General features: G+C 46.8%; 1 protein-coding gene across 1 annotated transcript; it reads right to left on the bottom strand.

The window, feature by feature from the left end:
- Positions 1-550: 550 nt before the first annotated feature.
- Positions 551-27,219, bottom strand: HAGHL (hydroxyacylglutathione hydrolase like). Its single transcript, XM_070954804.1, has 10 exons — positions 27,138-27,219; positions 15,365-15,501; positions 14,508-14,572; positions 11,506-11,623; positions 9,699-9,807; positions 8,237-8,340; positions 6,529-6,630; positions 4,594-4,673; positions 1,383-1,578; positions 551-635 (listed from the first exon to the last, which is right to left on the bottom strand). The coding sequence occupies exons 2-9, from the start codon at positions 15,467-15,469 to the stop codon at positions 1,416-1,418; spliced, it is 846 nt and encodes a 281-aa protein (XP_070810905.1). The 5' UTR covers positions 15,470-15,501; positions 27,138-27,219; the 3' UTR covers positions 551-635; positions 1,383-1,415.

Genomic DNA, 27,219 nt, shown 5'->3' with positions numbered 1-27,219 from the left:
AGACGACAAATCTGCCTTTAATAACACCAGGGTTTTTCTTTCTTAACTCAAAATATTTCACCACACCCCAACGGTGGCTCATTTTGAGAAGGCTTCTGGCCAGGATGGCGTAGCTTCAGCTTGCCCCAGGGAGCCTCCTGCTCAAAGCTAAGCTCAGCCATGGAAAGGGGAGAGGGATTTTGGGGTCAATCTGACTAATTGTCTCAATGATTCAAACTCAAATCTCCAGACACAGGGCTATGGAGGAGTGAATGGTATGTACTGTATGCTTACTTTGAGCACCTGAAGGAAAGGTTGGATTTAAATCCCAACAAAACAATTTTTTTAAAAAAAATTTAAATTAAAAGGTGAATGAATAGTTGTCATTAAATTCACAGTAAATTGGGAGGCAGACAACAATACATTTTCCTTCTCCGTTTTGTGTAGCTCTATAGCGCCTGCCTTCACAGAAGTAAGGAGTTAACTTTGATGCTCGTCACCATATTTGCAGCAAGATAGTTGTAAAGATAAAACAAGATAGAAAAGACACAGTTTCCCTCCTTTGGGAAATGGAGGAAGGCAATTTCTCGGCAAGCTTCTGCCCCATTTGACGCTGCTGGAAAGGGGGCTGTGCAATCCAGATGTATTTGCTGCAGCTGTCAAAAAAAATGGGACAATTATAGCAAGATTCAGAGCTTCTGAAATGGATGCCCTCCTAGTGCTTTAGATCAGGAGTCTCCAACCTTGGCAACTTTAAGCCTGGCGGACTTCCAACTCCCAGAATTTCCCAGCCAGCAAAGCTGGGTAGGGTTTTTTTTTTTGACCACCTACCCATCTCAAACGCCACTGCCGGCAATCAATGTCCTTGATCAGGATCCAGGAAACGCCCCACCTGCCCTCTAGAACAAGATTTCCCCTCCCCGAGATCTAAATGGCCCCCTCTCTGCTCTTGTTTAGAACAGAGGTCTCCAACCTTGGCAACTTTTAAGACTTGTGGACTTCAACTCCCAGAATTCTGGGAGTTGAAGTCCACAAGTCTTAAAGTTGCCAAGCTTGGATAGCTAACTGAGGAATTCTGGGAGTTGAAGTCCACAAGTCTTAAAGTTGCCAAGCTTGGATAGCTAGCTGAGGAATTCTGGGAGTTGAAGTCCACAAGTCTTAAAGTTGCCAAGCTTGGATAGCTAGCTGAGGAATTCTGGGAGTTGAAGTCCACAAGTCTTAAAGTTGCCAAGCTTGGATAGCTAGCTGAGGAATTCTGGGAGTTGAAGTTCGGCAGGCTTAAAGTTGCCAAGGTTGGAGACCCCTGCTTTTGATGGCCTCTGCAATGGGTGTTCAACGTTTTTCTAACAGCATGGCGGGGGTGGGGGTGGGGGAGGAGGTAGCAAGCCCTTCAACGACAGCACCTGTATCCCCATCATGGCAGGCATGCATAGGATTCACTTCTGCAGGAGAGGATCAAAGAGCCCCCACTCGAACGCCAGCATGGCTTGAGGATTCAGCCGCTCTTTGGGTTTCCGGAAGCTCTCCCTGGCCTTGCAGAGAGCGGCGAAGGCCTCAAGAGGAGCAGATTTGCCCGTGAACTTCTGGACCGGTTCTTCCCTGGAACAGCAAATAAAGCCCACTTATCAAACCCAAGAGATCGTCAGATGTATCACACTATACAGTTGTAGAAGAGGGAGAAAGGAGTCGTAGGTCTTTTGCAAAAACTAACTGGTTCCCCAGCAGGGTCAGGAGGTGCCAGAATGTCCTTAGAATCCGAATGCAACCATCACCGTCTCTTGAATTATAACTGGTTTCACGGTATGTTCTGCAGAGTAGGGGTGTTTGTGGTAGCTGTGGTGGCACAGGGGTTAGAATGCAGAATTGCAGGCTGACTTTGCTCACTGCCAGGAGTTCGATCCTGATGGGCTCAAGATTGACTCAGCCTTCCACCCTTCCAAGGTTAGTAAAATGAGGACCCAGATTGTTGGGAGCAGTAAGCTGATTCTAAACCGGTCAGAGAGTGCTATACAGCACAATGAAGCATGTCAGAATATTCATGACTGGAAAGACACGGTAACAAGGTCAGCCAATTGGGAGCTGAGACAGGACTGGAGCCAGGGCGTGTCTTAGTCTGCAGCTTCTGATTCTGTGCAGAGAAAAAGAAACTGAAACCAAGCAGTGTGTGTTAAGCTCTGAGCTGTACTCTTGTGTGTGTGAACATGTCTGCTGAAAATGGAACTAAGTGTTCTCTCCTGCCTTGTAACTGCTACCGTGTTTCCCTGAAAATAAGATCCTGTCTTACATTTCTTTGAACCCTGAAATAAGTGCTTGGCCTTATTTTCAGGGAAGTCTTATTATTTTGGGGCACATGGAGCAAGACGGGGCTCCTCTTGCCGTCTTACGTGATTTCCAACTCTGTCTCCCTAACCCTAACCAGAGGAAATGACCGGGACCGGCTGTGCATGCATGCGTTTAAATATTTTCAGGGAGGGCTTATTTTTGGGGAGGGCTTATTTTCAGGGAGGGCTTATTTTAGTGCACGCGCTCAAAAGCCCGATTGGGCTTACTATCAAGGGATGTCTTATGGGAAACGGGGTACTATGTTAAAGAAGAATCAACTATCGGTATTGTAAATACTTCATCTGTTACTATGTGTATAAAGAAGTTAATGAATCCTGCTGAATCAGTTTAGCTGTGTGTGCTTCTGGATTTGATTTTTGCAAGAAACTCTGACAAAGCGGTATGTAAGTGCTACTGCTGGATGGTGCAGTGGTTAGAATGCAGTATGAGCCGTGGTGGCGCAGTGGTTAGAATGCAGTACTGCAGGCTACTTCTGCTGACTGCCAGCTGCCTGCAATTTGCCGGTTCAATCCTCACCAGCTCAAGGTTCACTCAGCCTTCCATCCTTCCGAGGTGGGTCACAGGAGGACCCAGATTGTTGGGGGCAATAGGCTGACTCTGCTTAGAGAGGGCTGTAAAGCAGTATATAAATCGCTATTGCTATTGTGTGATTGAAGCCTTTCACATTTCATGGTTAAACATAAAAAGGGCAGGGCTTCAATCCCATGATCAGGCCCAAAACTGTGACCTCCTTGATGTCGCCCTTGCAGATATCCTGGGAAAAAACCCACAAAGGCTTATTCTGGCGAATCTCACCCCCTACCTATTCTTGACTGTCTTACGTACCCAGCCTCTTTTCTCAAAATTATGCTACAGTTGTGGAGTGTGTTTGTGTGTGACTCCAGAGAAGATGCATAAAATGTTACTGACAAATGCTACCTCTGTGGCCGCACTTTCTGCTTCTAAATCCAAGATGCTGCCTCTATTTTAATTCAAGATGAAAGGAAGCGTTGGCTGGGTTTATGCAAAACAGTAAAACTATAGCGAGAACCCAACTCTTCGCATCTTGTTAGAACACGTTCCACCCTAGTGGAATCCATAGGGGAAACCCGTGTTTGTTATATAGTGTATTGTGTGAACTCAGACCAAACGGACCCTTAAAGCGCTCCATGGCATAGGGCCTAGCTATCTTCGAGACCGCCTGCTGCTACCGACGACCTCCCATCGACCCATGCGCTCCCACAGAGAGGGCCTCCTCGGGGTGCCATCAGCCAAACAGTGTAGGCTGGTGACCCCCAGGGGGAGGGCCTTCTCTGTGGGGGCACCTACCCTATGGAACCAGCTCCCCCCAGAGATAAGGAGAATCCAGGACCTCAGTGCCTTCCGTCGTGCCCTTAAAACCCATTTTTTCAAGCAAACCGGGCTGGCTTAAGAAGTAACTTTTAAATGTTTTTTAAATGTTTTAAATGTTTTAATTGGTAGTGAGTTTTAATTGGGCCAAATTTATATATCTTTTAATTGTTTTTTAATATTTGTCCTGCATGTTTTTTAATTCTGGCTGTACACCGCCCTGAGTCCTCAGGGAGAAGGGCGGTAAAGAAATTCAATAATAAATAAATAAATAAATAAAACCTGAAGCACAGGATTCAGAAGTTGGATGGTCTGGGGAGACCCACGTTCAGATCCACTCAGGGTGTGCTCTGCTTACGATCTCAAGTGCAGCAATACCCAGAAGCCCACTCTCAACCATGAAAGATGGACTAAAGTTAAAGGTAAAGGTTCCCCTTGCACATATGTGCTTGTCATTCCCGAAACTAGAGGGCGGTGCTCATCTCCGTTTCAAAGCCAAAGAGCCAGCGTTATCCGAAGACGTCTCCGTGGTCATGTGGCCGGCATGACTCAACACCAAAGGTGCATGGAACGCTGTTACCTTCCCACCAAAGGTGGTCCCTATTTTTCTACTTCCATTTTTTACCTGCTTTCGAATTGCTAGGTTGGCAGAAGCTGGGACAAGTCACAGGAGCTCACTCCGTTACGCGGCAGTAGGCACGCGGCAGTAGGCACGGAACTGCCCACCTTTTGATCGACAAGCTCAGCATCTTAGTCCCTGAGCCACCGCGTCCCTTGAAAGATGGGCTAGTCACCCTCAAGCCCACCAATCTCATGGGTGTCTGTGCTGAGTGGGTAGAGTGGCTAAACACTTGCCTTGAGTTCCTGGGAGAAAGGTGGGACAGAAACCAAAAAAAATCCTGACCCCTCTCCCTCCCCTGCATTAAAGAAACGTGGGCTCACAAGATGCGAAGGAACGGGTTGTAGAGGAACTCCTCGGCCAAAGTAGAAGGCACTGTTGGAAGGTCTTCATCTTCTCGGAGCTGTGAAAGAATAAATCAATGAGACCAGGTCGTGGCTGCCGTTCTGCTAGCTTCGCATCGCATCCTGCCAGCCTGACATTAGCAACGGGGGTGGTGGTGGGGGGGGGGAATGAAGGGGGAGAGAGCTTGGAATGTGGGAAGACGGGGGAAGATTGGGAACTAATCCATGCCGGCGTGAAAAGTGAGAGGCACCAATCCAGTCCAAGTCAACCAAAAGAATGCGGAGACAGAGAAGGCACAAATTGAGAGTCCGTCACCTAAACAAGAGAACTCCTAATTGGACATTGACTGATAACCGGGAGTGAAGGGATGTGTGTGGCCAGCAAGAAAGGGAAAGTTAATTGTATCCTCTTTGCGTGCCAAACCAGCAGATTCTGCTTCACTACTTCTGTAACTACTTTTGCTTTCAGTAACGTATATTCTTGGAAACAATGAGCCGGGAATCTTTCTTTGCTAACTAACCACCTTAAGTTTCTTTGCTAACTACCGTGTTTCCCCGAAAATAAGATCCTGTTTTATATTTTTTTGAACCCTGAAATAAGCGCTTGGCCTTATTGCCATGCCCTCAAAAGCCCGACTGAGCTTATTATCAGGGGATGTCTTATTTTGGGGGAAACAAGGTAACTAACATAAGTTTCTTTGCTAACTAACTTATGTTTCTTTGCTAATTACAGTATTTTTCGGAGTATAAGACACATCGGACTATAAGACGCACCTACCTTTTTTGGTGAGGAAAAGAAGAAAAAGAAATCTGCCTCTGCCTCCCAGCAATTTTGCCTCGTTGCACCAAACAGCAAACAGCCTGCTTTACTTTCATTTTCGTTTTCAGCATAGCTTGATTAGCACAAGGAAAAAAAAATCTGCTCCAGCAATTTGCCTCCTTGCAGCAAGCAGCAGAGGGCCACGCAAAACAGCTGAGAGTCGGGAGGCCGATCCAATCAACTTGTGCTAATTAGGCTGTGCTGAAGCTGAAAGGAGCTGTTTCTTCTTGCTGCTTGCTGCAAGGAGGTAAACTGCTGGGAGGCAGAGGCCAAAGGGTGGGGGCCAGTGGGTGGGCGGGGGCTATATTCGGTGTAATAAGGCGCACCTAAATTTTCACCCCCTTTTAGGGGGAAAAAAGGGTGTCTTACACTCCAAAAAATATGGTAACTAACTTAATTGGGACAGATGATAGACCTTTTCCAATGTACTTGTACAATGTACCAAACGTCCTTGTGGTTGACCCCAAGGAACTACAGAAGACTTAGGGTGATGAGTAGACCTACTCTTACCCAGGGCCGTCTTAACAGCATTATGGCCAAAGCAGTGTACTGGGGCCCCTACGACAACTACTCACAGGAATAAAAATGTAAATGGTCACACTTAGTGCTGTGGGAAACTGGGAAGGGGGATTGCATGGAGTTGGGGAGATATCTAGCCATAACAACATTCCTTTCTCTGAGAGTCAAGGACGTTCAGCCTGCACCTGGAGTGGCGTGACTGGGAGGCATCTCCAGTTGGGACGGTGTTTTGATTGGGCCATGTGATGGACATGTGGGTGCTGGGGCAGGGACTTGGACTTTCTTTTGAGTGGGGAAAACCTGGAAGCTTTCCGATTCGGGTTTTCCCAGATGTGCCAATATGACATCTCTAATAAAATGGGACTTTGAGGAATTGATTGCCTCGGGAGTCTTATTTGGTTGGGGGTGTTACTTGGAACCCTGACAATGATTTAAACAATCCAGAGTCTAGCAGGACCTTTGAAGAAATCATTAAGCTAATTAGAGACTGATGTTACTGGTCATAATTCTGACTTTTATAAAGGCTTCAATTTCGGAAAGATAAAGAGTTGGGAGAAGAGTATAGAACCACTCACTTTAGCCCAAATGAGCTTTTCTTTCACAAATTCATTCTCTGGTTCCACCTTTGAGGCAAACTTCAGATTCTGGGTTGTGTACTCGTGTCCACAAAAGATTTTCTGAAAAGGAAATTTTTTATTTTTATTTCAGGCTACCACATCCAGAGTGATTCTCCTTGGAATCCCTTCCGTCCACAAACTTCAAACGCCCTTAGTGACGGTTGTCAAAAACCGGAAATGTGGTTTCTCAGATTTTTGAGAAAGCGAATTTTGTGGTTCTGTCAGAAAAACGGTGTCAAGGAATTGTCACAAAAAAGACACTGTGGTTCATAAAATAGAGGTGGCTTTTTCAAATTAAGAACGGACCCTTTTCCAACTTCTCCCTCAATCTGGGAGAGGGCAATCATTAAAAAAAAAAAATTCAATCATATGTGATATTATCCACTCTTTGTCAGGGATATTTTAATTTATATTCTTGTCCTCTAGGGCTCTTGGCCAACTATCAGCTTCGCCTTCTCCCAAAGTGCTCCCTAGACACTGTATCAGGGGTGAAATGTAAAATGTGTTACTACCGGTTCTGTGGGCGTGGCTTGGTGGTGGTGGGAGGTAATGTGACTGGGTGGGCGTGGCCAACTTTTTTTTTTTTTTTTAACTTTTCAAAGCATTTTTTCTAATGCTTTGAAAAGCCTCTGACGATCAGGCAACTCAGCTGGGATCGTCAGAGACTTTTCAAAGCATTTTTTTTACCACCTCTTCGGCCAAGAGGTTGCAGAAAAAAATGCTTTGAAAAGCCTCTGACGATCCCAGCTGAGCCGTGCGATCATCAGAGGCTTTTTTTTTTTTACTTTTAAAAACATTTTTTTGTTGGAAGAGGTTGTAGAAAAAATGCTTTTAAAAGTAAAAAAAAAAAAAGCCTCTGATGATCGTGCAGCTCAGCTGGGCATGGTGGGGGGGAGGGGGCGCAGGGATTTTTGCTATCGGTTCTCCGAATCACCCGCCACCATCGCTACCAGATCAAGCGATCCGGTCCAAACCGGGAGCATTTCACCCCTCCACTGTACATCTTTAAACATTTTCAATCAAACGAAAATCACTATCGAAACAAGTTCATGGGATAAAATTGAATCACAGCACTTTCCCACTACAATCCCAGATTAAAATTCAGGCTATCAAGAACTAAACAGAGCTTGAATATTAAAAGACCACGCAATGGCAATAGCGCTTCAGACTTATATACCGCTTCACAGTGCTTTACAGCCCTCTCTAAACAGTTTTACAGAGTCAGCCTATTGCCTCCAACAATCAGGGTCCTCAACCTTGAGCCGGTCAGGATTGAACTGCTGGCAGTGATCAGTGAGTTAGCCTGCAGTCCTGCATTCTAACCACTGCGCCACCAGGGCTCTTAAAATAAATACTTAAAAAGCACGAAAAATTGGGAAAGGCTTCTGGGTTGGGTGGTAGCAAGGTGGCCACCGTGGCTTTGCTGTGGTCAGCTGAGGGCCATTTCCAAAACGAGAAGGTGGGAAATTGACAGTTGAGGCAACCAGGCCTGAGGGGTTGACTGGAGGCCCAGGCCTGCCTTTGGGTACCAAGTTTTGCCTAAACCTTCTACGCTCTTTTATCCCCACCTCTGGCCCTCAAATGGGAACCTCCACAGGGCAGGAGGGCCCTTTCCTCAGCTTTGGAGCCTGGCACCTCAGCGGCAGCAGAAGCCATTCGAACCTACCGTCTCCTTTGGCAGCCCACCCAGGACCTCCATCAGGCTCTTGTACAGCTGTTCAGCTGTGCATTCCAGGAGTCTCCCACAACCACCGACAAATAAGGTGTCACCTAACAACAAAAAAAAGATGCACAATCAATCCACAATTTCACACACACACACACACACACACACACTCCAACCACTTGATCACTTTAACACTTCTCAAGAAGCAGGGCAATTAAAACACTTTCCTAGCAACTGAGTGTCATATTGCATTACGATGTTTGTTTACAGGTAGACTTCGACTTTCCACGGTTCTCTTAGTGATCATTCGAACTGACAACGGCACTGATAGATAGATGATAGAGAGATAAATAGCAATAGCACTTAGACTTATATACCGCTCCACAGTGCTCTACAGCCTGCTCTGAGCGGTTTACAGAGTCAGTTTATTGCCCCCACAATCCGGGTCCTCATTTTACCCACCTCGGAAGGATGGAAGGCTGAGTCAACCTTGAGCCTGCTGAGGTTCAAACTGCCAAACTGCAGTCAGCTGGCAGTCAGAAGAAGTAGCCTGCAGTATTGCACTCTTAACCATTATAAAGAAACACAAATTGTTGTGGCCAGCCAGCAGCCAGCAGAGCTGGCAGCAGATTCGGACAGTGAGGAGGTTAAGGAGGAACGTGGGCCAGTCCTGGGGTCTGGGGAAGGCTCGGATGAGGGCTCTGCGTCAGAGGCAGAGAGGGGGCCAAGGCCATTTGATAGTTATGTGCAGCCTCTGGAGTCTGACAGCAGTGAGGCAGAATAACAGCAGGAGCCGATTCCCAGTGTGCGCATGCGCAGAGCTGCCAGGAGACAGGAACAATTAAGGAAAGAAGGTCGATTTGGGAATAAGGCTTGGAGATGATTGGCCCCTCCCATAAGGCATAAAAGAGAAGCGAACGGGACGTGAGCTTTTGCTCACGTCTGGCCAATTCAAGATTTGAAACTTCTGTTTGTGACTCTGTGCCAAGTTTGGCCTTGCCCTGTGCGTGGCAATTAGCTCTCTGGCAGCATTCCACGTGAGATAGATGGGTGTTGATAACCTTCCTCTGAAAGACTGTTTATCAAGCCTTGCGGACTGTAAATGAAAGTAATTTACAGCCGTATGAATTAAAGAGGTTTGCCAGGACTAAGTTTGTGCTGTTTAATTTCTAAGGAAGCCTGGGTCAGAACACAAATGGGCTGGAACTATTCACACAACACACTGGTTCAATCATTTGTACATCCAGCAGATGCAGTCTGCTAAGCTTGGCAACCTAATCTTGTTGACTTTATTAAATCTGGGCATCTTACCATGTCACGGCCACCCTAGGTTTTGTGAATCTAGAAAACAAATTAACCTAAAACTGTTTCAACAGCTTTGTGTGCAATGAGCAATTTCTCCATTCCCTAAGGCTGTCTTCAATCACAGGACCACAACTCCCGTTCACTTCTCAGGACCAACCTGTGAAAGCTGCAGGAGCATTCAGAGAATCGTTTTCCCACACGAAGTAGCAGACGTGTCCCACGGTGTGGCCTGGAGTGAGAAGGCACCGTATATTGATGCTGCCAAACTGTCCAAAAGAAAAAGAAGAATGGGTTGTGGGTCAAAGCCCAAGACAGCTGCCAACCATCCACCCATACTTGATATGGTCCCAAATCGCACACGCTTGCTGAGTTCCCACAACATTCTAGACGAGGCTGAAGTAAGGTGGGCTCATTCTGGGTTCTGGGTGTGATGGGAAGGCAGTCTTTGCCTTAGCAAGTGCAGTGTGACCATGTCAATCCTGAGAAAACATCAATTCAGTAGTGGCAAATAGAATAACAGAGTTGGAAGGGACCTTGTAGGTCATCTAGTCCAACCCTCCGCCCAAGCAGGAGACCCTACACCATTTCTGACAGATGGCAGTCCAGTCTCTTCTTGAAAGCTTCCAGTAATGAATCTCCCACAACTTCCGAAGGCAACTTCTGTTCCATGGGTTGATTGCTCTCATTGTCAGGAAATTTCTCCTTATTTCTAGGTTGAATCTCTCCTTGGTCAGTTTCCATCCATTATTCCTTGTCTGGCCTTCAGGTGCTTTGGAAAATAGCTTGACCCCTTCCTCTCTGTGGTAGCCCCTCAAATATTGGAAGACTGCTATCCTGTCTCCCCTGGTCCTTCTCTTCACTAGACTAGCCATGCCCAGTTCCTGCAACCGTTCATCGTACGTTTTAGCCTCCAGTCCCCTCATTATCTTTGCTGCTCTTCTCTGCACTTTTTCTAGAGTCTCAACATCTTTTTTATAGTGTGGTGACCAAAACTGGATGCAGTACTCTAGATGTGGTCTTACTAAGGCTTTACAGAGTGGTATTAGTACCTCCTTTGATCTTGATTGTATCCCTCTGTTAATGCAATTTAGGATTCCATTGGCTTTTTTGGCTGCCAGTGCACACGGCTGGCTCCTATTTAGCTGGTTGTCCACTAAGACTCCAAGATCCCTCTCACAGTTACTGCTATTAAGCCTGGTTTCACCCAGTCTATATGTGTACTTTTGGTTTTTCCCCGATACTGACATCCCCTAAATTCTGCTGAAGATGTTACCTAGCCTGGTAACAAATGGTTTGTAAACCAACAACCCACACAAGCTTGGGGAATGAATCTCTACCCTCAAACATCAATTCCCCTCCAAGGTGGAGGAAAACACCCTGCAGTCAAGTCCCAAGGAACACCAAGCAGCCGCCAGCAGCACAACAGGCTGAGCATGGACCCGCTGTCACAAAGGGCAGGCCAGGAGGTTGCACATTTCAACTGCACCCTAAATGCCTACTACTGCCAGTTGCTAAAAAGAGTCAACAGAGAGTGACCCAAAGGAGATACTCTGACCCTAACGCATGAAGGAAAGTGCAAACAATGTGAATCACACCATCTGGGCACGTGCTGGTGGGGGTGGGGGGAGAGAAAAAATCAATTTGTGTCATGTATGTGATGATGTTACATACAAATGAAATCACTGTGGGTAGTTTTAGACTTCCTTGTAACTAAGCCATACTATCATCATCTTCTTTTAATGACCCCATAATTCCTTGTGGGGTGGAGTCTGGGCAACTGAATGGAGTTGAGTGTTTACTGGCCGGATGCTTTTCCTGTCGCCAATGAGGAGTTTTGTTCAGCAGATACATTCTCATTGTGCCCAGAGAGAGAAATATCTGCTTCTACCTAGGATCGAACTACAGCCTCCTTGTGAGGATACCACAATAATAGTGAAAAAGGGTGTGATCCATTCCGTGCTTACCTTTAACTCCTCCTCATGAGTCACTCGGTGTGTCAGAGCTCCCACTCGTTCGTCCCCACCGTATACCTCCAGGCCGGGATAAAGTTTGGCCAGTTCTTCATTGTCTCTTGCATGATCCCTTTGGGAAAAGAGGAGGAAGAGGGACGTTTTTTTTCCTTCTCTTCAGCTGTCTCCAATTTGGAGGAGAGAGAAGAGACTTGTCAGAAAAAAAAACAGAACTTGTCTAGTCTTTTTCAAAATTTTTGCACCCCATTTGCAGGCTGAGAGGTTCTTTGATTCCCACCCTCCCCACCCCCAATTTTAAAGAATTAAAACAATTATCCTTCAATAATTTCTCCAAAATGGGCCCGACCCAACAAAATTAATTTTAATGTGGAGAAAAGCAAATGTCAGGATTCGGTGTCGTCTCAAATAAACTGCATTTCAAACAAATAGTCCTTGATCAAAATCTTTCATTTATTAAGCACAACAATCGAAACTCCGACTCAGTTGCAGCCAACACTGACTTCCTGGTCCAAACCCTCCCTTTCCTTTCCCCACTGCTCTGCTTTTCATTGGCCATCTTCCAAGTCACTCTGCTGTTATCTACTACTTCAGCTCAAAGGAATTTCCTCCCTCCCAATCCATCTCCTAGGGGATAGTATCTCCAGGGAAAATAAGTAGGTGAAAAGTCAAGTGTCCTCTTGCCAGATGCCCCCACTTTCTCCTTCTTATGTCAGCACTGGAGTGAATGCAGCTTGGAGTGCTGACATCAAAATTTTACATTTAGGCAGGAACAAAATCAAAGATATAAGTACAGATTAGGTAACTGTGAGAGGGACCTTGGAGTCTTAGTGGATGATCATTTGAATATGAGGCAGCAGTGTATGGCAGCAGCCAAAGTAGCTAATAAAATCCTGGGTTGTATAAACAGAGGCATAGAATTACAATCACATGAAGTATTAGTACTGCTTTATAAAGCCTTGTAAGGCCACACCAGGAATACTGCAACCAATTTTGGTCACCATACTACAAAAAGAATATTGAGACTTTGGAAAAAGTTCAGAGAAGAGCAACTAAGATGGTTAAGGGACTGGAGACTAAAATATATGAAGAACGGCTGCAGGATCTAAAGGAAAGAAGAATTTGTGGGGGTGACATGATAGCAGTATTCCAATATTTGAGGGGCTGCCACAAAGAAGAGGGGGTCAACTTATTTCCCAAAGCATCAGAAGGCAGGACAAGAAATAATGGATGGAAACTAACCAAAGGGAGAAGCAACCTGGAATTAAGGAAAAACTTCCTGACAGTGAGGACAATTAACCAGTGGAAGATTCAGCCTTGAACTAGGAAGGATTTCAGATGAGACCTTAGTAAGACCACACTTGGAATGCTTCATCCAGTTTTGGACACTAAACATAAAACTATGTTGGGACTCTGGAGAGAGTGTAGCAAATAGCAACACAGATGAATAGAGGGCTGGAGGTTAAAACATATGAAGAACATTTGCAGGAATTGGGTTTGTCTAATCTAGAGAAAAGAAGGTCCAGGGGTGATGTGATAGCAGTATTTCAATATTTGAGGGGCTGCCACAAAGAAGGGGGGGGCGTGTCAACTTATTCTCCAAAGGACCAGAAGGCAAGACAAGAAACAATGGATGGAAACTAACCAAGGAGAGAAGCAACCTGGCATTAAGGAGAAACTTCCTAACAGTGAGGACAATTAACTGGTGGAACAGCTTGGCCTTCAGAAATCGTGGGCGCTCCATCAAGGGAGGATTTTAAGAAGAGACTGGACAGTCACTTAGCTGAAATAGTATAGGTCCGTGATGGCGAACCTATAGCACACGTGCCACAGGTGGCAAGCGGAGCCATATCTATGGGCACGCGAGCATTGCCCTAGCTCAGCTCCAGTGCGCATGTGCATGCCAGCCAGCTGATTTTCGGGCCTTCCGGTCCCACCAGAAGTCAGGAATGGGCCATTTCTAGCCTCCAGAGGGCCTCCAGGGGGGCGGGGAAGGCTGTTTTCGCCCTCCCCAGGCTCCAAGAAAGCCTCTGGAGTCTGGGGAAGGCAAAGAATGGGCCTACCTGGCCCACTGCGCCATCATGTGACAAAAGCAGGGGCGGGGGGGTCGTGCATGCATGCGTGTCAGGGCGGAGCACATTGAATTATGGGTGTGTGGGCACGTGCACGCATGACCCCACCCACACTCCCCACGCTTTTGACATGTGATGGCAAAAAGGTTAGCCATCACTGGTATAGGTTCTCCTGCTTGAGCAGGGGGGTGGACTAGAAGACCTCCAAGGTCCCTTCCAGCTCTATTCTATTCTACTGGGGGAAAAATCCTCAGGGAAGGCGATCTCCCCTTCGACTTGAAGGGAGGCTGCAGTTGTTTCGTTGGTGCCTCACCAATTCAGCCCACCTTTATTTATTATTTTATTTTATTTATTAAATTTGTATACCGCCCTTCTCCCGAAGGACTCAGGACGGTGAACAGCCAAAAAAAAATACATATAATACAAATGTTAAAAAACCATTAAAATACAATTAAATAATTGGCCCAGAAAACAAAATTTAAAACACCCCAAATTCATAAGACAAATTTAAAATTTAGAAATGTTAAAAAAGTTTAAAAGAGAAGTTAGGCCAGGCCGGCCTGCTGGAAAAGAAATGTTTTGATGGCACGGCGGAAAGCGCGCAGGTCCGGGACCCTCCGTATCTCTGGGGGGAGCTCATTCCAGATGGCGGGTGCCCCCACAGAGAAGGCTCTCCCCCTGGGGTCCGCCAGTCGACATTGTTTGGCCGATGGCACCCTGAGGAACCCCTCTCTATGGGAGCGTACTGGTCGGTGAGAGGCTACCGGTGGCAGCAGGCGGTCCCGTAAATAACCAGGTCCTAAGCCATGGAGCGCTCTAAAGGTGGTGCTCCTCAAAGGGAGCCCCAGGTAGAGAGCATTGCAGTAGGGAGAAAAGGCTGTTCTCTTCTCCCAAAGAATCAGTGCAAGAGCCCGGCCGGATACTTACCAATGGTGGTGGGTGGTCAGAATGGCTTTTAGAAGAATGTCTTCCCTTCGGATGATCTCTAGGAGCTAAGGGAGGAAGAAAAAAAACACCCACAAAGAGCATAGTGCAAAATTTTTTTAAAGTCCTTAAATTTATTACTTATGAGGTATGGTGGCACGATAGTTAGAATGCAGTACAGATAAATCTTTGACTTACAACTGTTCATTTAGTAACTGTTCAAAGTTACAACAGCCTGCCAACCTTTTCCACTCTCCCCCCCCCCACTCTCCCCCCCATGCCCTACGGCCGTGATGGTGAACCTTTGGTATGCGTAGCCATATCGGTGGGCATGTCAGCTCAGCTCCGGTGCGCATGTGTGCGCCAGCCAGCTGATTTCTGGGCCTTCTGGGCCCACTGGAAGTAGGGAAACAGGCTGGTTCCTGCCTCCGGGGGGCCTTGGGAGAGTGTGTGTATGGAGAAGGCCCGCTTTTCTCTCTCCCCAGACTCCAGAGCCTTTCTAGGAGCCTGGGGAGGGCGAAAACGGCCTTCCCCCACTCCAACCCCCCAGAGGCCCTCCGAGGCCGGAAACAGCCCATTTGCCATCTGGAAGTTGGCAAACGGGCCATTTCCGGCCTCCGGAGGGCTTCCAGGGGAGTGGGGAAGACCGTTTTTGCTCTCCCCAGGCTCCTAGAGAGGCTCTGGAGCCTGGGGAGAGCAAAAAACAGGTCTACTAGGCCCACCGTGCCATCACTTGCCAGGAATGTTGTGGGGGGGAAGGTCGCACACGCATGCATGGGGCAGGGTGCATAGAATTATGGGTGTGGGCATGCACACGCACGACCCCCCTCCCATGCTTCCCCCGTTATGATCCCATTTACCCGCTTGGAAACAGCAGCATCCACTGCAATGGCCTCTCTGGTGGTTTCTTCAATGATCAGGTACATGTAATTGTCTTCCAAAATTGAAATCACTTTGACCTTCATGCTCCAGGGATTCAAGGATCATGGAAGCAAAACTGCCAAAGGAAAACCACATTCATTAAAAGCAATCCCAAACCCCCTTGTCTATTTTAATTATCTTCCGTACACTTTGTAGTTCCAGCAACATGTTCTAATTTATTCCACGTTTTTCTTCTCTAAAGCTTTTCCTTTGTTGTTCTTAATATCTGGAAATCCCTTTCAAATTCTTATATTATGCAGCCACGAGGGCTAGAAACATAGAATACTTTTAGATTTATTTGTTTGTTTGTTTGTTTGTCTTTTAATGACCCCATAATCCCTTGCATTGGGGCAATTTAATGGAACTGAATGTTTACTGGCCGGATGCCCTTCCTGTTGCCAATGCGGAGTTCACAGCAGATGTATTCTCATTCTGCCCAGAGAAAGAAATATCTGCCTCTACCTAGGATTGAACTCACAGCCTCCTGATTGTGAGGCAAGAGCTACACCTCTAGGCCACCACACCACTCAAACATAGAATACTTTTAGATCCACTGGTCTAAATATTCAGTGTAGTGGTTACACAAGACCAGGGGTCTGCAACCCTAAATCCCCAAAGAGCCATTTGGACCCGTTTCCCACAGAAAAGACAATACCGGGAGCCACAAAACCCTTCCCATGCCTGACTATTTCTTGAGCAGCCACAAAACTAGTCTATGTAGTTGAATTAAACGTTCTGTTTTCTTCTGAAACTTTTTTCTTTTCTTGGATTTATCCATGGTTGGCCTACCAGGGGTTGAAAAGCTCAATAAATCGTGTGCTGGCGGGTGTCACACATTGGCAGTTGTGACACATATTTTGAGTGACAGGGAGCCGCAGCAGAAGAGTGAAAGAGCCACATGCGGCTCCAGAGCCGCAGGTTGCTGACCCCTGCACAAGACCTTCCTTCAGTTTTACTCACTGAACAAGCAATTGGGGAATAGTTTGTGAAAGGAGTTCAGTGTCCCTAACAATTTTGGCAAGATCCTATTGCAAGACCCTGGAATGGAGATTAAGGGGGGAAAAAAACCCTCAGGTGTTTGCTTTACACGGCAAAAGTGAAAATGGGTTTTGTGTCTGCCATTGGGCAAAGGTAGGTTTCTCTTCTTACCTGAAAAAAAAAAAAAGAAATATTTTCAGCAGTTTTACAGCAGAAGAATTCCAGCCGGAAACCACTGCTATGGTTCAGCTGATGAGGAAGAAGGAAATGTTATCAGTTGAAAGAAAGAATTACAAATGAAAGCTGAAGCAGCACCTCATCTTCTCAACACAGGAAGGAACCAGCAGAAACACGTTAGACCCATTACTGACCAGGGCTTCTGGGGAACCAGGCCCAATGGACATAAAACTTTAGTAAGGTTCCACTTGGAATACTGGGTTCAGTGACAGTCATCAAAGATGTTGAGGCGTTGGGAAAAGTGCAAAGAAGAGCAGCTAAGACGATTAAGGGCCTGGAGACTAAAACATAGGAAGAACAGATGCAGGATTTGGGTATGGCCAGTCTAGAGAAAAGGACTAGGGGTAAGCTGCAAAATAAACCATCAAAAGTATGTTTTGAAATATGAAGATATGAAAAAGACGCCAAGTTACATGGTTTTTATTTGGAAAAGATTGAATTGGATAGGATACTCACAGGAACGAAGAAAAATGAGGACCCGGATTGTGGGGGCAATAAGCTGACTTTGTATAAAAAAGAACACCGCTTAGGGGGGCCCGAAAAGCCCTACTAAGCAGGTATACAGAAAAATATGAAGGCTATTGCTTAACGCATTGTAAACCGCCCTGAGTCTCTGGAGAAGGGCGGCATATAAATTGAACCAATAAATAAATAAATAAATAAATAAATAAATAAATAAATAAATAAATAAATAAATAAATAAATAAATAAATAAATAAATAATAAAATTTAATAAAAAATTTTATAATTTTTTGCTATATATTGAATTGGAGGAGGAACAGGTAAAAGAAACAATGATAGCTTGGGGAAGAAATTTTGGACATTCAATTGATCTTGAAAAATGGCAACAACTATGGGAAAGTTGTTAAATTAACATCGTTAATAAATTAACGATGTCTACTGCATATAAGGAAAACCAATATAAAATGTTTTATAGATGGCATATGCCATCGGAGAAGTTAGCAAAAATGTTTAAAGATAAATCAGCGAAATGTTGGAAATTTGTCACCAACTACCAGGATCCTATTATCATATGTGGTGGACATGCCCTGAAGCAAAAATCTATTGGAATAAAATTAAAACCTGGCTGGAAGAAATGACACAATTACGTATTGAATTCAGAGTTGTTAATATTGGGTATCCTACCCGACAAAATTAAAAAGGGATATATTTATTTGATTATACACATAATAATAGCTGCAAGAATTGTTTATGCTCAAAATTGGAAATTAGAGAAAATACCTTTGGAAGATGAAGTAATAAAAAAGATTTTAGATTGTGCAGAAATAAACCAATTAACTTTGTTGATTAAAGATAGGGAAGAATCAGAATACTTTAGAACAGTGGTCCCCAACCTTTTTATCGCCGCGGACCAATCAGCCTTTGATAATTTTACCGTGGCCCGCTGAGCGCACGCAGGGGTGGGGGCTTTGGGCCACACGTGCGTACCTGCGCGGGGCTCTCTTCCCTGGAGCCTTTGCGCACGGCCCAGGAGCTTTTGCACACAGCCCAGGAGCTTTTGCGCACGGCCCAGGAGCCTTTGCGCTGCAGCGTTCATGTCCCCCAGCCGCTGCGCGGCCCGGTGCCAGGTACTCCACGGCCCGGCACCGGTCCGCGGACCGGGGGTTGGGGACCACTGCTTTAGAATATGGAATTATTTCTATTGTTGGTTGGAAAAGAGATATAAATGATTAATTTTATAACTATGTGTAAAAATTTGATGGCAAGAATATGGTTATATAGGAATGAACTTTTATAGTGCTTTGGTTGACGATTAAGATAGAAGAAACTGTTGGAACAAGAAGAATAAAAAGAACTGAAGAAGTTAACACCGAGATGTCACAGGGGAGGGATAATTGATGTATCAAATGTTTGTTTGTCTTAAAAAAATAAAAAACTTTTATTAAAAAAAGTATGTTTTGAAATGATGGAGAACTTTGAGCTCAAAGATATATGGAGACATGGAAATGGAAATGCTAAAGAACATGCATACTTATCTGAAAGACGCAGATCGTTTTCAAGAATAGATACATTTTGGATTTCTAAGAAATTAGCCGTGTGTATTAGTAAAAACTAAGATACTACCAAACATGATCTCACACTTTAATCCAGTGTCTTTGACATTTGAGAAAGCAGAATTTACGGATAAATTCTGGAGGTTAAATGGGACTCTATTACAAAAAGAATCAGTAATCGAGGAAGCTTCCTGACAGTGAGGACAATTAACCAGTGGAAGGATTCAGTCTTGAACCAGGAAGGATTTCAGATGAAACCTTGGAATGCTTCATCCAGTTTTGGACACCCTATTATAAAACAATGTTGGGATTCTGGAGAGAGTGCAGCAAATAGCAACACAGATGAATAGAGGGCTGGAGGCTAAAACATAGGAAGAACATTTGCAGGAATTGGTTTGTCTAATCTAGAGAAAAGAAGGATTAGGGCAAGGATGCTATCCAGCAGGTTCTGACAGGTTCTGGAGAACCGGTAGCAGAAATTTGAGTAGTTTGGAGAACTGGCAAATACCACCTCTGGCTGGCACCAGAGTGGGGTGGGAATGGGGATTTTGCAGTATCTTTCCCCTGCCACACCCACCAAGCCACGCCCACAGAACTGATAGTAAAAAAAATTGTATTTCACCACTGGACTAGGGGTGACATGATAGCAGTCTTCTAATATTTGGGGGGCTGCCACAAAGAAGAGGGAGGGTGGTCAACTTATTCTCCAAAGCACCAGAGGGCAAGACAAGAAACAATGGATGGAAATTAATCAAGGATAGAAGCAACCTGGAATTAAGGAGAAGCGTCCTAACAGTGAGGACAATTAACCAGCAGGACAGCTTGCCTCCAGAAATCATGGGCACTGGGTATTTTTAAGAAGAGGCTGGACAGCCACCTGTCTGAGATTGTATAGGGTCTCGTCCTGGTCGAGCAGGGGGTTAGACTAGATGACCTCCAAGGTCCCTTCCAGCTGAATTGAATTGATTCCAGCTGGGGAAGGCTGCCCGAGGGCCCCTCCCAAGGACCTTTGGCAGGAGGAAACCAGCAAGGGGGATGATTTCCCCCCAAGAAGTTGAAATTGGGGCTCTGCCAGCCAGCCACCCTTTCGATGCCGGACCAAGCTTCATCCAGTCCAGCGTTTCTCTATCTCGGCCACTTTTGAGATGGGCAGACTTCAACTCCCAGAATTCCTCAGGTGAGGCACGGGGCTGGGGGCATCCTGGGAGTTGAAGTCTGCCCATCTTAAAGTGGCCAAGCACCGCTCTAGTCTAGAGCAGGGGTCTCCAACCTTGGCAACTTTATGACTTGTGGACTTCAACTCCCAGAGTTCCTCAGCCAGCAAAGCTCCTGATGACATAGAATAGTAGAACATAGACAAACAGTGTTGGAAGGGAGCTTGGAGGTCTTCTAGTCCAACCCCCTGCTCAAGTAGGAAGCCCTACACTCTATAGCCATTTCATAACATCATAGACTCATAGGACTGGAAGGGACCTTGGAGGTCTTCTAGTCCAACCCCCTGCTCAAGTAGGAAGCCCTACACTCTATAGCCATTTCATAACATCATAGACTCATAGGACTGGAAGGGACCTTGGAGGTCTTCTAGTCCAACCCCCTGCTCAAGTAGGAAGCCCTACACTCTATAGCCATTTCATAACATCATAGACTCATAGGGCCGGAAGGGACCTTGGAGGTCTTCTAGTCCAACCCCCTGCTCAAGTAGGAAGCCCTACACTCTATAGCCATTTCATAACATCATAGACTCATAGGACTGGAAGGGACCTTGGAGGTCTTCTAGTCCAACCCCCTGCTCAAGTAGGAAGCCCTACACTCTATAGCCATTTCATAACATCATAGACTCATAGGGCTGGAAGGGACCTTGGAGGTCTTCTAGTCCAACCCCCTGCTCAAGTAGGAAGCCCTACACTCTATAGCCATTTTGTAACATCATAGACTCATAGGGCCGGAAGGGACCTTGGAGGTCTTCTAGTCCAACCCCCTGCTCAAGTAGGAAGCCCTACACTCTATAGCCATTTCATAACATCATAGACTCATAGGGCTGGAAGGGACCTTGGAGGTCTTCTAGTCCAACCCCCTGCTCAAGTAGGAAGCCCTACACTCTATAGCCATTTTGTAACATCATAGACTCATAGGGCCGGAAGGGACCTTGGAGGTCTTCTAGTCCAACCCCCTGCTCAAGTAGGAAGCCCTACACTCTATAGCCATTTCATAACATCATAGACTCATAGGGCTGGAAGGGACCTTGGAGGTCTTCTAGTCCAACCCCCTGCTCAAGTAGGAAGCCCTACACTCTATAGCCATTTCATAACATCATAGACTCATAGGGCCGGAAGGGACCTTGGAGGTCTTCTAGTCCAACCCCCTGCTCAAGTAGGAAGCCCTACACTCTATAGCCATTTCATAACATCATAGACTCATAGGGCCGGAAGGGACATTGGAGGTCTTCTAGTCCAACCCCCTGCTCAAGTAGGAAGCCCTACACTCTATAGCCATTTCATAACATCATAGACTCATAGGGCCGGAAGGGACATTGGAGGTCTTCTAGTCCAACCCCCTGCTCAAGTAGGAAGCCCTACACTCTATAGCCATTTCATAACATCATAGACTCATAGGGCCGGAAGGGACCTTGGAGGTCTTCTAGTCCAACCCCCTGCTCAAGTAGGAAGCCCTACACTCTATAGCCATTTCATAACATCATAGACTCATAGGGCCGGAAGGGACATTGGAGGTCTTCTAGTCCAACCCCCTGCTCAAGTAGGAAGCCCTACACTCTATAGCCATTTCATAACATCATAGACTCATAGGGCCGGAAGGGACCTTGGAGGTCTTCTAGTCCAACCCCCTGCTCAAGTAGGAAGCCCTACACTCTATAGCCATTTCATAACATCATAGACTCATAGGGCCGGAAGGGACCTTGGAGGTCTTCTAGTCCAACCCCCTGCTCAAGTAGGAAGCCCTACACTCTATAGCCATTTCATAACATCATAGACTCATAGGGCCGGAAGGGACCTTGGAGGTCTTCTAGTCCAACCCCCTGCTCAAGTAGGAAGCCCTACACTCTATAGCCATTTCATAACATCATAGACTCATAGGGCTGGTAGGGACCTTGGAGGTCTTCTAGTCCAACCCCCTGCTCAAGTAGGAAGCCCTACACTCTATAGCCATTTCATAACATCATAGACTCATAGGGCCGGAAGGGACCTTGGAGGTCTTCTAGTCCAACCCCCTGCTCAAGTAGGAAGCCCTACACTCTATAGCCATTTCATAACATCATAGACTCATAGGGCTGGAAGGGACCTTGGAGGTCTTCTAGTCCAACCCCCTGCTCAAGTAGGAAGCCCTACACTCTATAGCCATTTCATAACATCATAGACTCATAGGGCTGGAAGGGACCTTGGAGGTCTTCTAGTCCAACCCCCTGCTCAAGTAGGAAGCCCTACACTCTATAGCCATTTTGTAACATCATAGACTCATAGGGCCGGAAGGGACCTTGGAGGTCTTCTAGTCCAACCCCCTGCTCAAGTAGGAAGCCCTACACTCTATAGCCATTTCATAACATCATAGACTCATAGGGCCGGAAGGGACATTGGAGGTCTTCTAGTCCAACCCCCTGCTCAAGTAGGAAGCCCTACACTCTATAGCCATTTCATAACATCATAGACTCATAGGGCCGGAAGGGACCTTGGAGGTCTTCTAGTCCAACCCCCTGCTCAAGTAGGAAGCCCTACACTCTATAGCCATTTCATAACATCATAGACTCATAGGGCCGGAAGGGACATTGGAGGTCTTCTAGTCCAACCCCCTGCTCAAGTAGGAAGCCCTACACTCTATAGCCATTTCATAACATCATAGACTCATAGGGCCGGAAGGGACCTTGGAGGTCTTCTAGTCCAACCCCCTGCTCAAGTAGGAAGCCCTACACTCTATAGCCATTTCATAACATCATAGACTCATAGGGCCGGAAGGGACCTTGGAGGTCTTCTAGTCCAACCCCCTGCTCAAGTAGGAAGCCCTACACTCTATAGCCATTTCATAACATCATAGACTCATAGGGCTGGAAGGGACCTTGGAGGTCTTCTAGTCCAACCCCCTGCTCAAGTAGGAAGCCCTACACTCTATAGCCATTTTGTAACATCATAGACTCATAGGGCCGGAAGGGACCTTGGAGGTCTTCTAGTCCAACCCCCTGCTCAAGTAGGAAGCCCTACACTCTATAGCCATTTCATAACATCATAGACTCATAGGGCCGGAAGGGACATTGGAGGTCTTCTAGTCCAACCCCCTGCTCAAGTAGGAAGCCCTACACTCTATAGCCATTTCATAACATCATAGACTCATAGGGCCGGAAGGGACCTTGGAGGTCTTCTAGTCCAACCCCCTGCTCAAGTAGGAAGCCCTACACTCTATAGCCATTTCATAACATCATAGACTCATAGGGCCGGAAGGGACATTGGAGGTCTTCTAGTCCAACCCCCTGCTCAAGTAGGAAGCCCTACACTCTATAGCCATTTCATAACATCATAGACTCATAGGGCCGGAAGGGACCTTGGAGGTCTTCTAGTCCAACCCCCTGCTCAAGTAGGAAGCCCTACACTCTATAGCCATTTCATAACATCATAGACTCATAGGGCCGGAAGGGACCTTGGAGGTCTTCTAGTCCAACCCCCTGCTCAAGTAGGAAGCCCTACACTCTATAGCCATTTCATAACATCATAGACTCATAGGGCTGGAAGGGACCTTGGAGGTCTTCTAGTCCAACCCCCTGCTCAAGTAGGAAGCCCTACACTCTATAGCCATTTCATAACATCATAGACTCATAGGGCTGGTAGGGACCTTGGAGGTCTTCTAGTCCAACCCCCTGCTCAAGTAGGAAGCCCTACACTCTATAGCCATTTCATAACATCATAGACTCATAGGGCTGGTAGGGACCTTGGAGGTCTTCTAGTCCAACCCCCTGCTCAAGTAGGAAGCCCTACACTCTATAGCCATTTCATAACATCATAGACTCATAGGGCCGGAAGGGACCTTGGAGGTCTTCTAGTCCAACCCCCTGCTCAAGTAGGAAGCCCTACACTCTATAGCCATTTCATAACATCATAGACTCATAGGGCTGGAAGGGACCTTGGAGGTCTTCTAGTCCAACCCCCTGCTCAAGTAGGAAGCCCTACACTCTATAGCCATTTCATAACATCATAGACTCATAGGGCCGGAAGGGACCTTGGAGGTCTTCTAGTCCAACCCCCTGCTCAAGTAGGAAGCCCTACACTCTATAGCCATTTCATAACATCATAGACTCATAGGGCCGGAAGGGACCTTGGAGGTCTTCTAGTCCAACCCCCTGCTCAAGTAGGAAGCCCTACACTCTATAGCCATTTCATAACATCATAGACTCATAGGGCTGGAAGGGACCTTGGAGGTCTTCTAGTCCAACCCCCTGCTCAAGTAGGAAGCCCTACACTCTATAGCCATTTCATAACATCATAGACTCATAGGGCCGGAAGGGACCTTGGAGGTCTTCTAGTCCAACCCCCTGCTCAAGTAGGAAGCCCTATACTCTATAGCCATTTCATAACATCATAGACTCATAGGGCCGGAAGGGACCTTGGAGGTCTTCTAGTCCAACCCCCTGCTCAAGTAGGAAGCCCTACACTCTATAGCCATTTCATAACATCATAGACTCATAGGGCCGGAAGGGACATTGGAGGTCTTCTAGTCCAACCCCCTGCTCAAGTAGGAAGCCCTACACTCTATAGCCATTTCATAACATCATAGACTCATAGGGCCGGAAGGGACCTTGGAGGTCTTCTAGTCCAACCCCCTGCTCAAGTAGGAAGCCCTACACTCTATAGCCATTTCATAACATCATAGACTCATAGGGCTGGAAGGGACCTTGGAGGTCTTCTAGTCCAACCCCCTGCTCAAGTAGGAAGCCCTACACTCTATAGCCATTTCATAACATCATAGACTCATAGGGCCGGAAGGGACCTTGGAGGTCTTCTAGTCCAACCCCCTGCTCAAGTAGGAAGCCCTACACTCTATAGCCATTTCATAACATCATAGACTCATAGGGCTGGAAGGGACCTTGGAGGTCTTCTAGTCCAACCCCCTGCTCAAGTAGGAAGCCCTACACTCTATAGCCATTTCATAACATCATAGACTCATAGGGCCGGAAGGGACCTTGGAGGTCTTCTAGTCCAACCCCCTGCTCAAGTAGGAAGCCCTACACTCTATAGCCATTTCATAACATCATAGACTCATAGGGCTGGAAGGGACCTTGGAGGTCTTCTAGTCCAACCCCCTGCTCAAGTAGGAAGCCCTACACTCTATAGCCATTTCATAACATCATAGACTCATAGGGCCGGAAGGGACCTTGGAGGTCTTCTAGTCCAACCCCCTGCTCAAGTAGGAAGCCCTACACTCTATAGCCATTTCATAACATCATAGACTCATAGGGCCGGAAGGGACATTGGAGGTCTTCTAGTCCAACCCCCTGCTCAAGTAGGAAGCCCTACACTCTATAGCCATTTCATAACATCATAGACTCATAGGGCCGGAAGGGACCTTGGAGGTCTTCTAGTCCAACCCCCTGCTCAAGTAGGAAGCCCTACACTCTATAGCCATTTCATAACATCATAGACTCATAGGGCCGGAAGGGACCTTGGAGGTCTTCTAGTCCAACCCCCTGCTCAAGTAGGAAGCCCTACACTCTATAGCCATTTCATAACATCATAGACTCATAGGGCCGGAAGGGACATTGGAGGTCTTCTAGTCCAACCCCCTGCTCAAGTAGGAAGCCCTACACTCTATAGCCATTTCATAACATCATAGACTCATAGGGCCGGAAGGGACCTTGGAGGTCTTCTAGTCCAACCCCCTGCTCAAGTAGGAAGCCCTACACTCTATAGCCATTTCATAACATCATAGACTTATAGGGCCGGAAGGGACCTTGGAGGTCTTCTAGTCCAACCCCCTGCTCAAGTAGGAAGCCCTACACTCTATAGCCATTTCATAACATCATAGACTCATAGGGCCGGAAGGGACCTTGGAGGTCTTCTAGTCCAACCCCCTGCTCAAGTAGGAAGCCCTACACTCTATAGCCATTTCATAACATCATAGACTCATAGGGCCGGAAGGGACCTTGGAGGTCTTCTAGTCCAACCCCCTGCTCAAGTAGGAAGCCCTACACTCTATAGCCATTTCATAACATCATAGACTCATAGGGCTGGAAGGGACCTTGGAGGTCTTCTAGTCCAACCCCCTGCTCAAGTAGGAAGCCCTACACTCTATAGCCATTTCATAACATCATAGACTCATAGGGCCGGAAGGGACCTTGGAGGTCTTCTAGTCCAACCCCCTGCTCAAGTAGGAAGCCCTACACTCTATAGCCATTTCATAACATCATAGACTCATAGGGCTGGAAGGGACCTTGGAGGTCTTCTAGTCCAACCCCCTGCTCAAGTAGGAAGCCCTACACTCTATAGCCATTTCATAACATCATAGACTCATAGGGCTGGTAGGGACCTTGGAGGTCTTCTAGTCCAACCCCCTGCTCAAGTAGGAAGCCCTACACTCTATAGCCATTTCATAACATCATAGACTTATAGGGCTGGAAGGGACCTTGGAGGTCTTCTAGTCCAACCCCCTGCTCAGGTAGGAAGCCCTACACTCTATAGCCATTTCATAACATCATAGACTTATAGGGCTGGAAGGGACCTTGGAGGTCTTCTAGTCCAACCCCCTGCTCAAGTAGGAAGCCCTACACTCTATAGCCATTTCATAACATCATAGACTCATAGGGCTGGAAGGGACCTTGGAGGTCTTCTAGTCCAACTCCCTGCTCAGGTAGGAAGCCCTACACTCTATAGCCATTTTGTAACATCATAGACTCATAGGGCTGGAAGGGACCTTGGAGATCTTCTAGTCCAACCCCCTGCTCAGGTAGGAAGCCCTACACTCTATAGCCATTTCATAACATCATAGACTCATAGGGCTGGTAGGGACCTTGGAGGTCTTCTAGTCCAACCCCCTGCTCAGGTAGGAAGCCCTACACTCTATAGCCATTTCATAACATCATAGACTCATAGGGCTGGAAGGGACCTTGGAGGTCTTCTAGTCCAACCCCCTGCTCAAGTAGGAAGCCCTACACACTATAGCAGGGGGTCTCCAACCTTGGCAACTTTAAGACTTGTGGACTTCAACTCCCAGAATTCCTCAGCCAGCTATTCAACCTGGGCCACTTTAAGATAGCTGGCTGAGGAATTCTGGGAGTTGAAGTCCACAAGTCTTAAAGTGGCCAAGGTTGGAGATCCCTGGTCTAGAAGAACCTGCAGGTTCAGGTGCGAGTTTAAAACCTAACCATAGCCACCTTTGGAGGCAAGGCTGGCCCGCCCCTACCCCCCCACCCCACCCCCACTCCCCAAGAAACTTTGTTTGACACACACACACCCCGACCCGCAGCCCTTCCCCTCAACCCTCCCCTTACCTGGCGAGCCGCCGCAGCCAACGAAAAGCCCCGCCTTCCGGGAGGCTGGGTGGAACCGCCGCCGCCGCCCCCTCCTTCCCTC

Source organism: Pituophis catenifer, unplaced genomic scaffold (assembly GCF_029215685.1).
Source record: "Pituophis catenifer annectens isolate HBS135680 unplaced genomic scaffold, rPitCat1.0.hap2 SCAF_16, whole genome shotgun sequence".
Classification (NCBI taxonomy): Eukaryota; Metazoa; Chordata; class Lepidosauria; order Squamata; family Colubridae; genus Pituophis; species Pituophis catenifer.
This window is presented reverse-complemented; position numbering and strand designations above follow the sequence as displayed.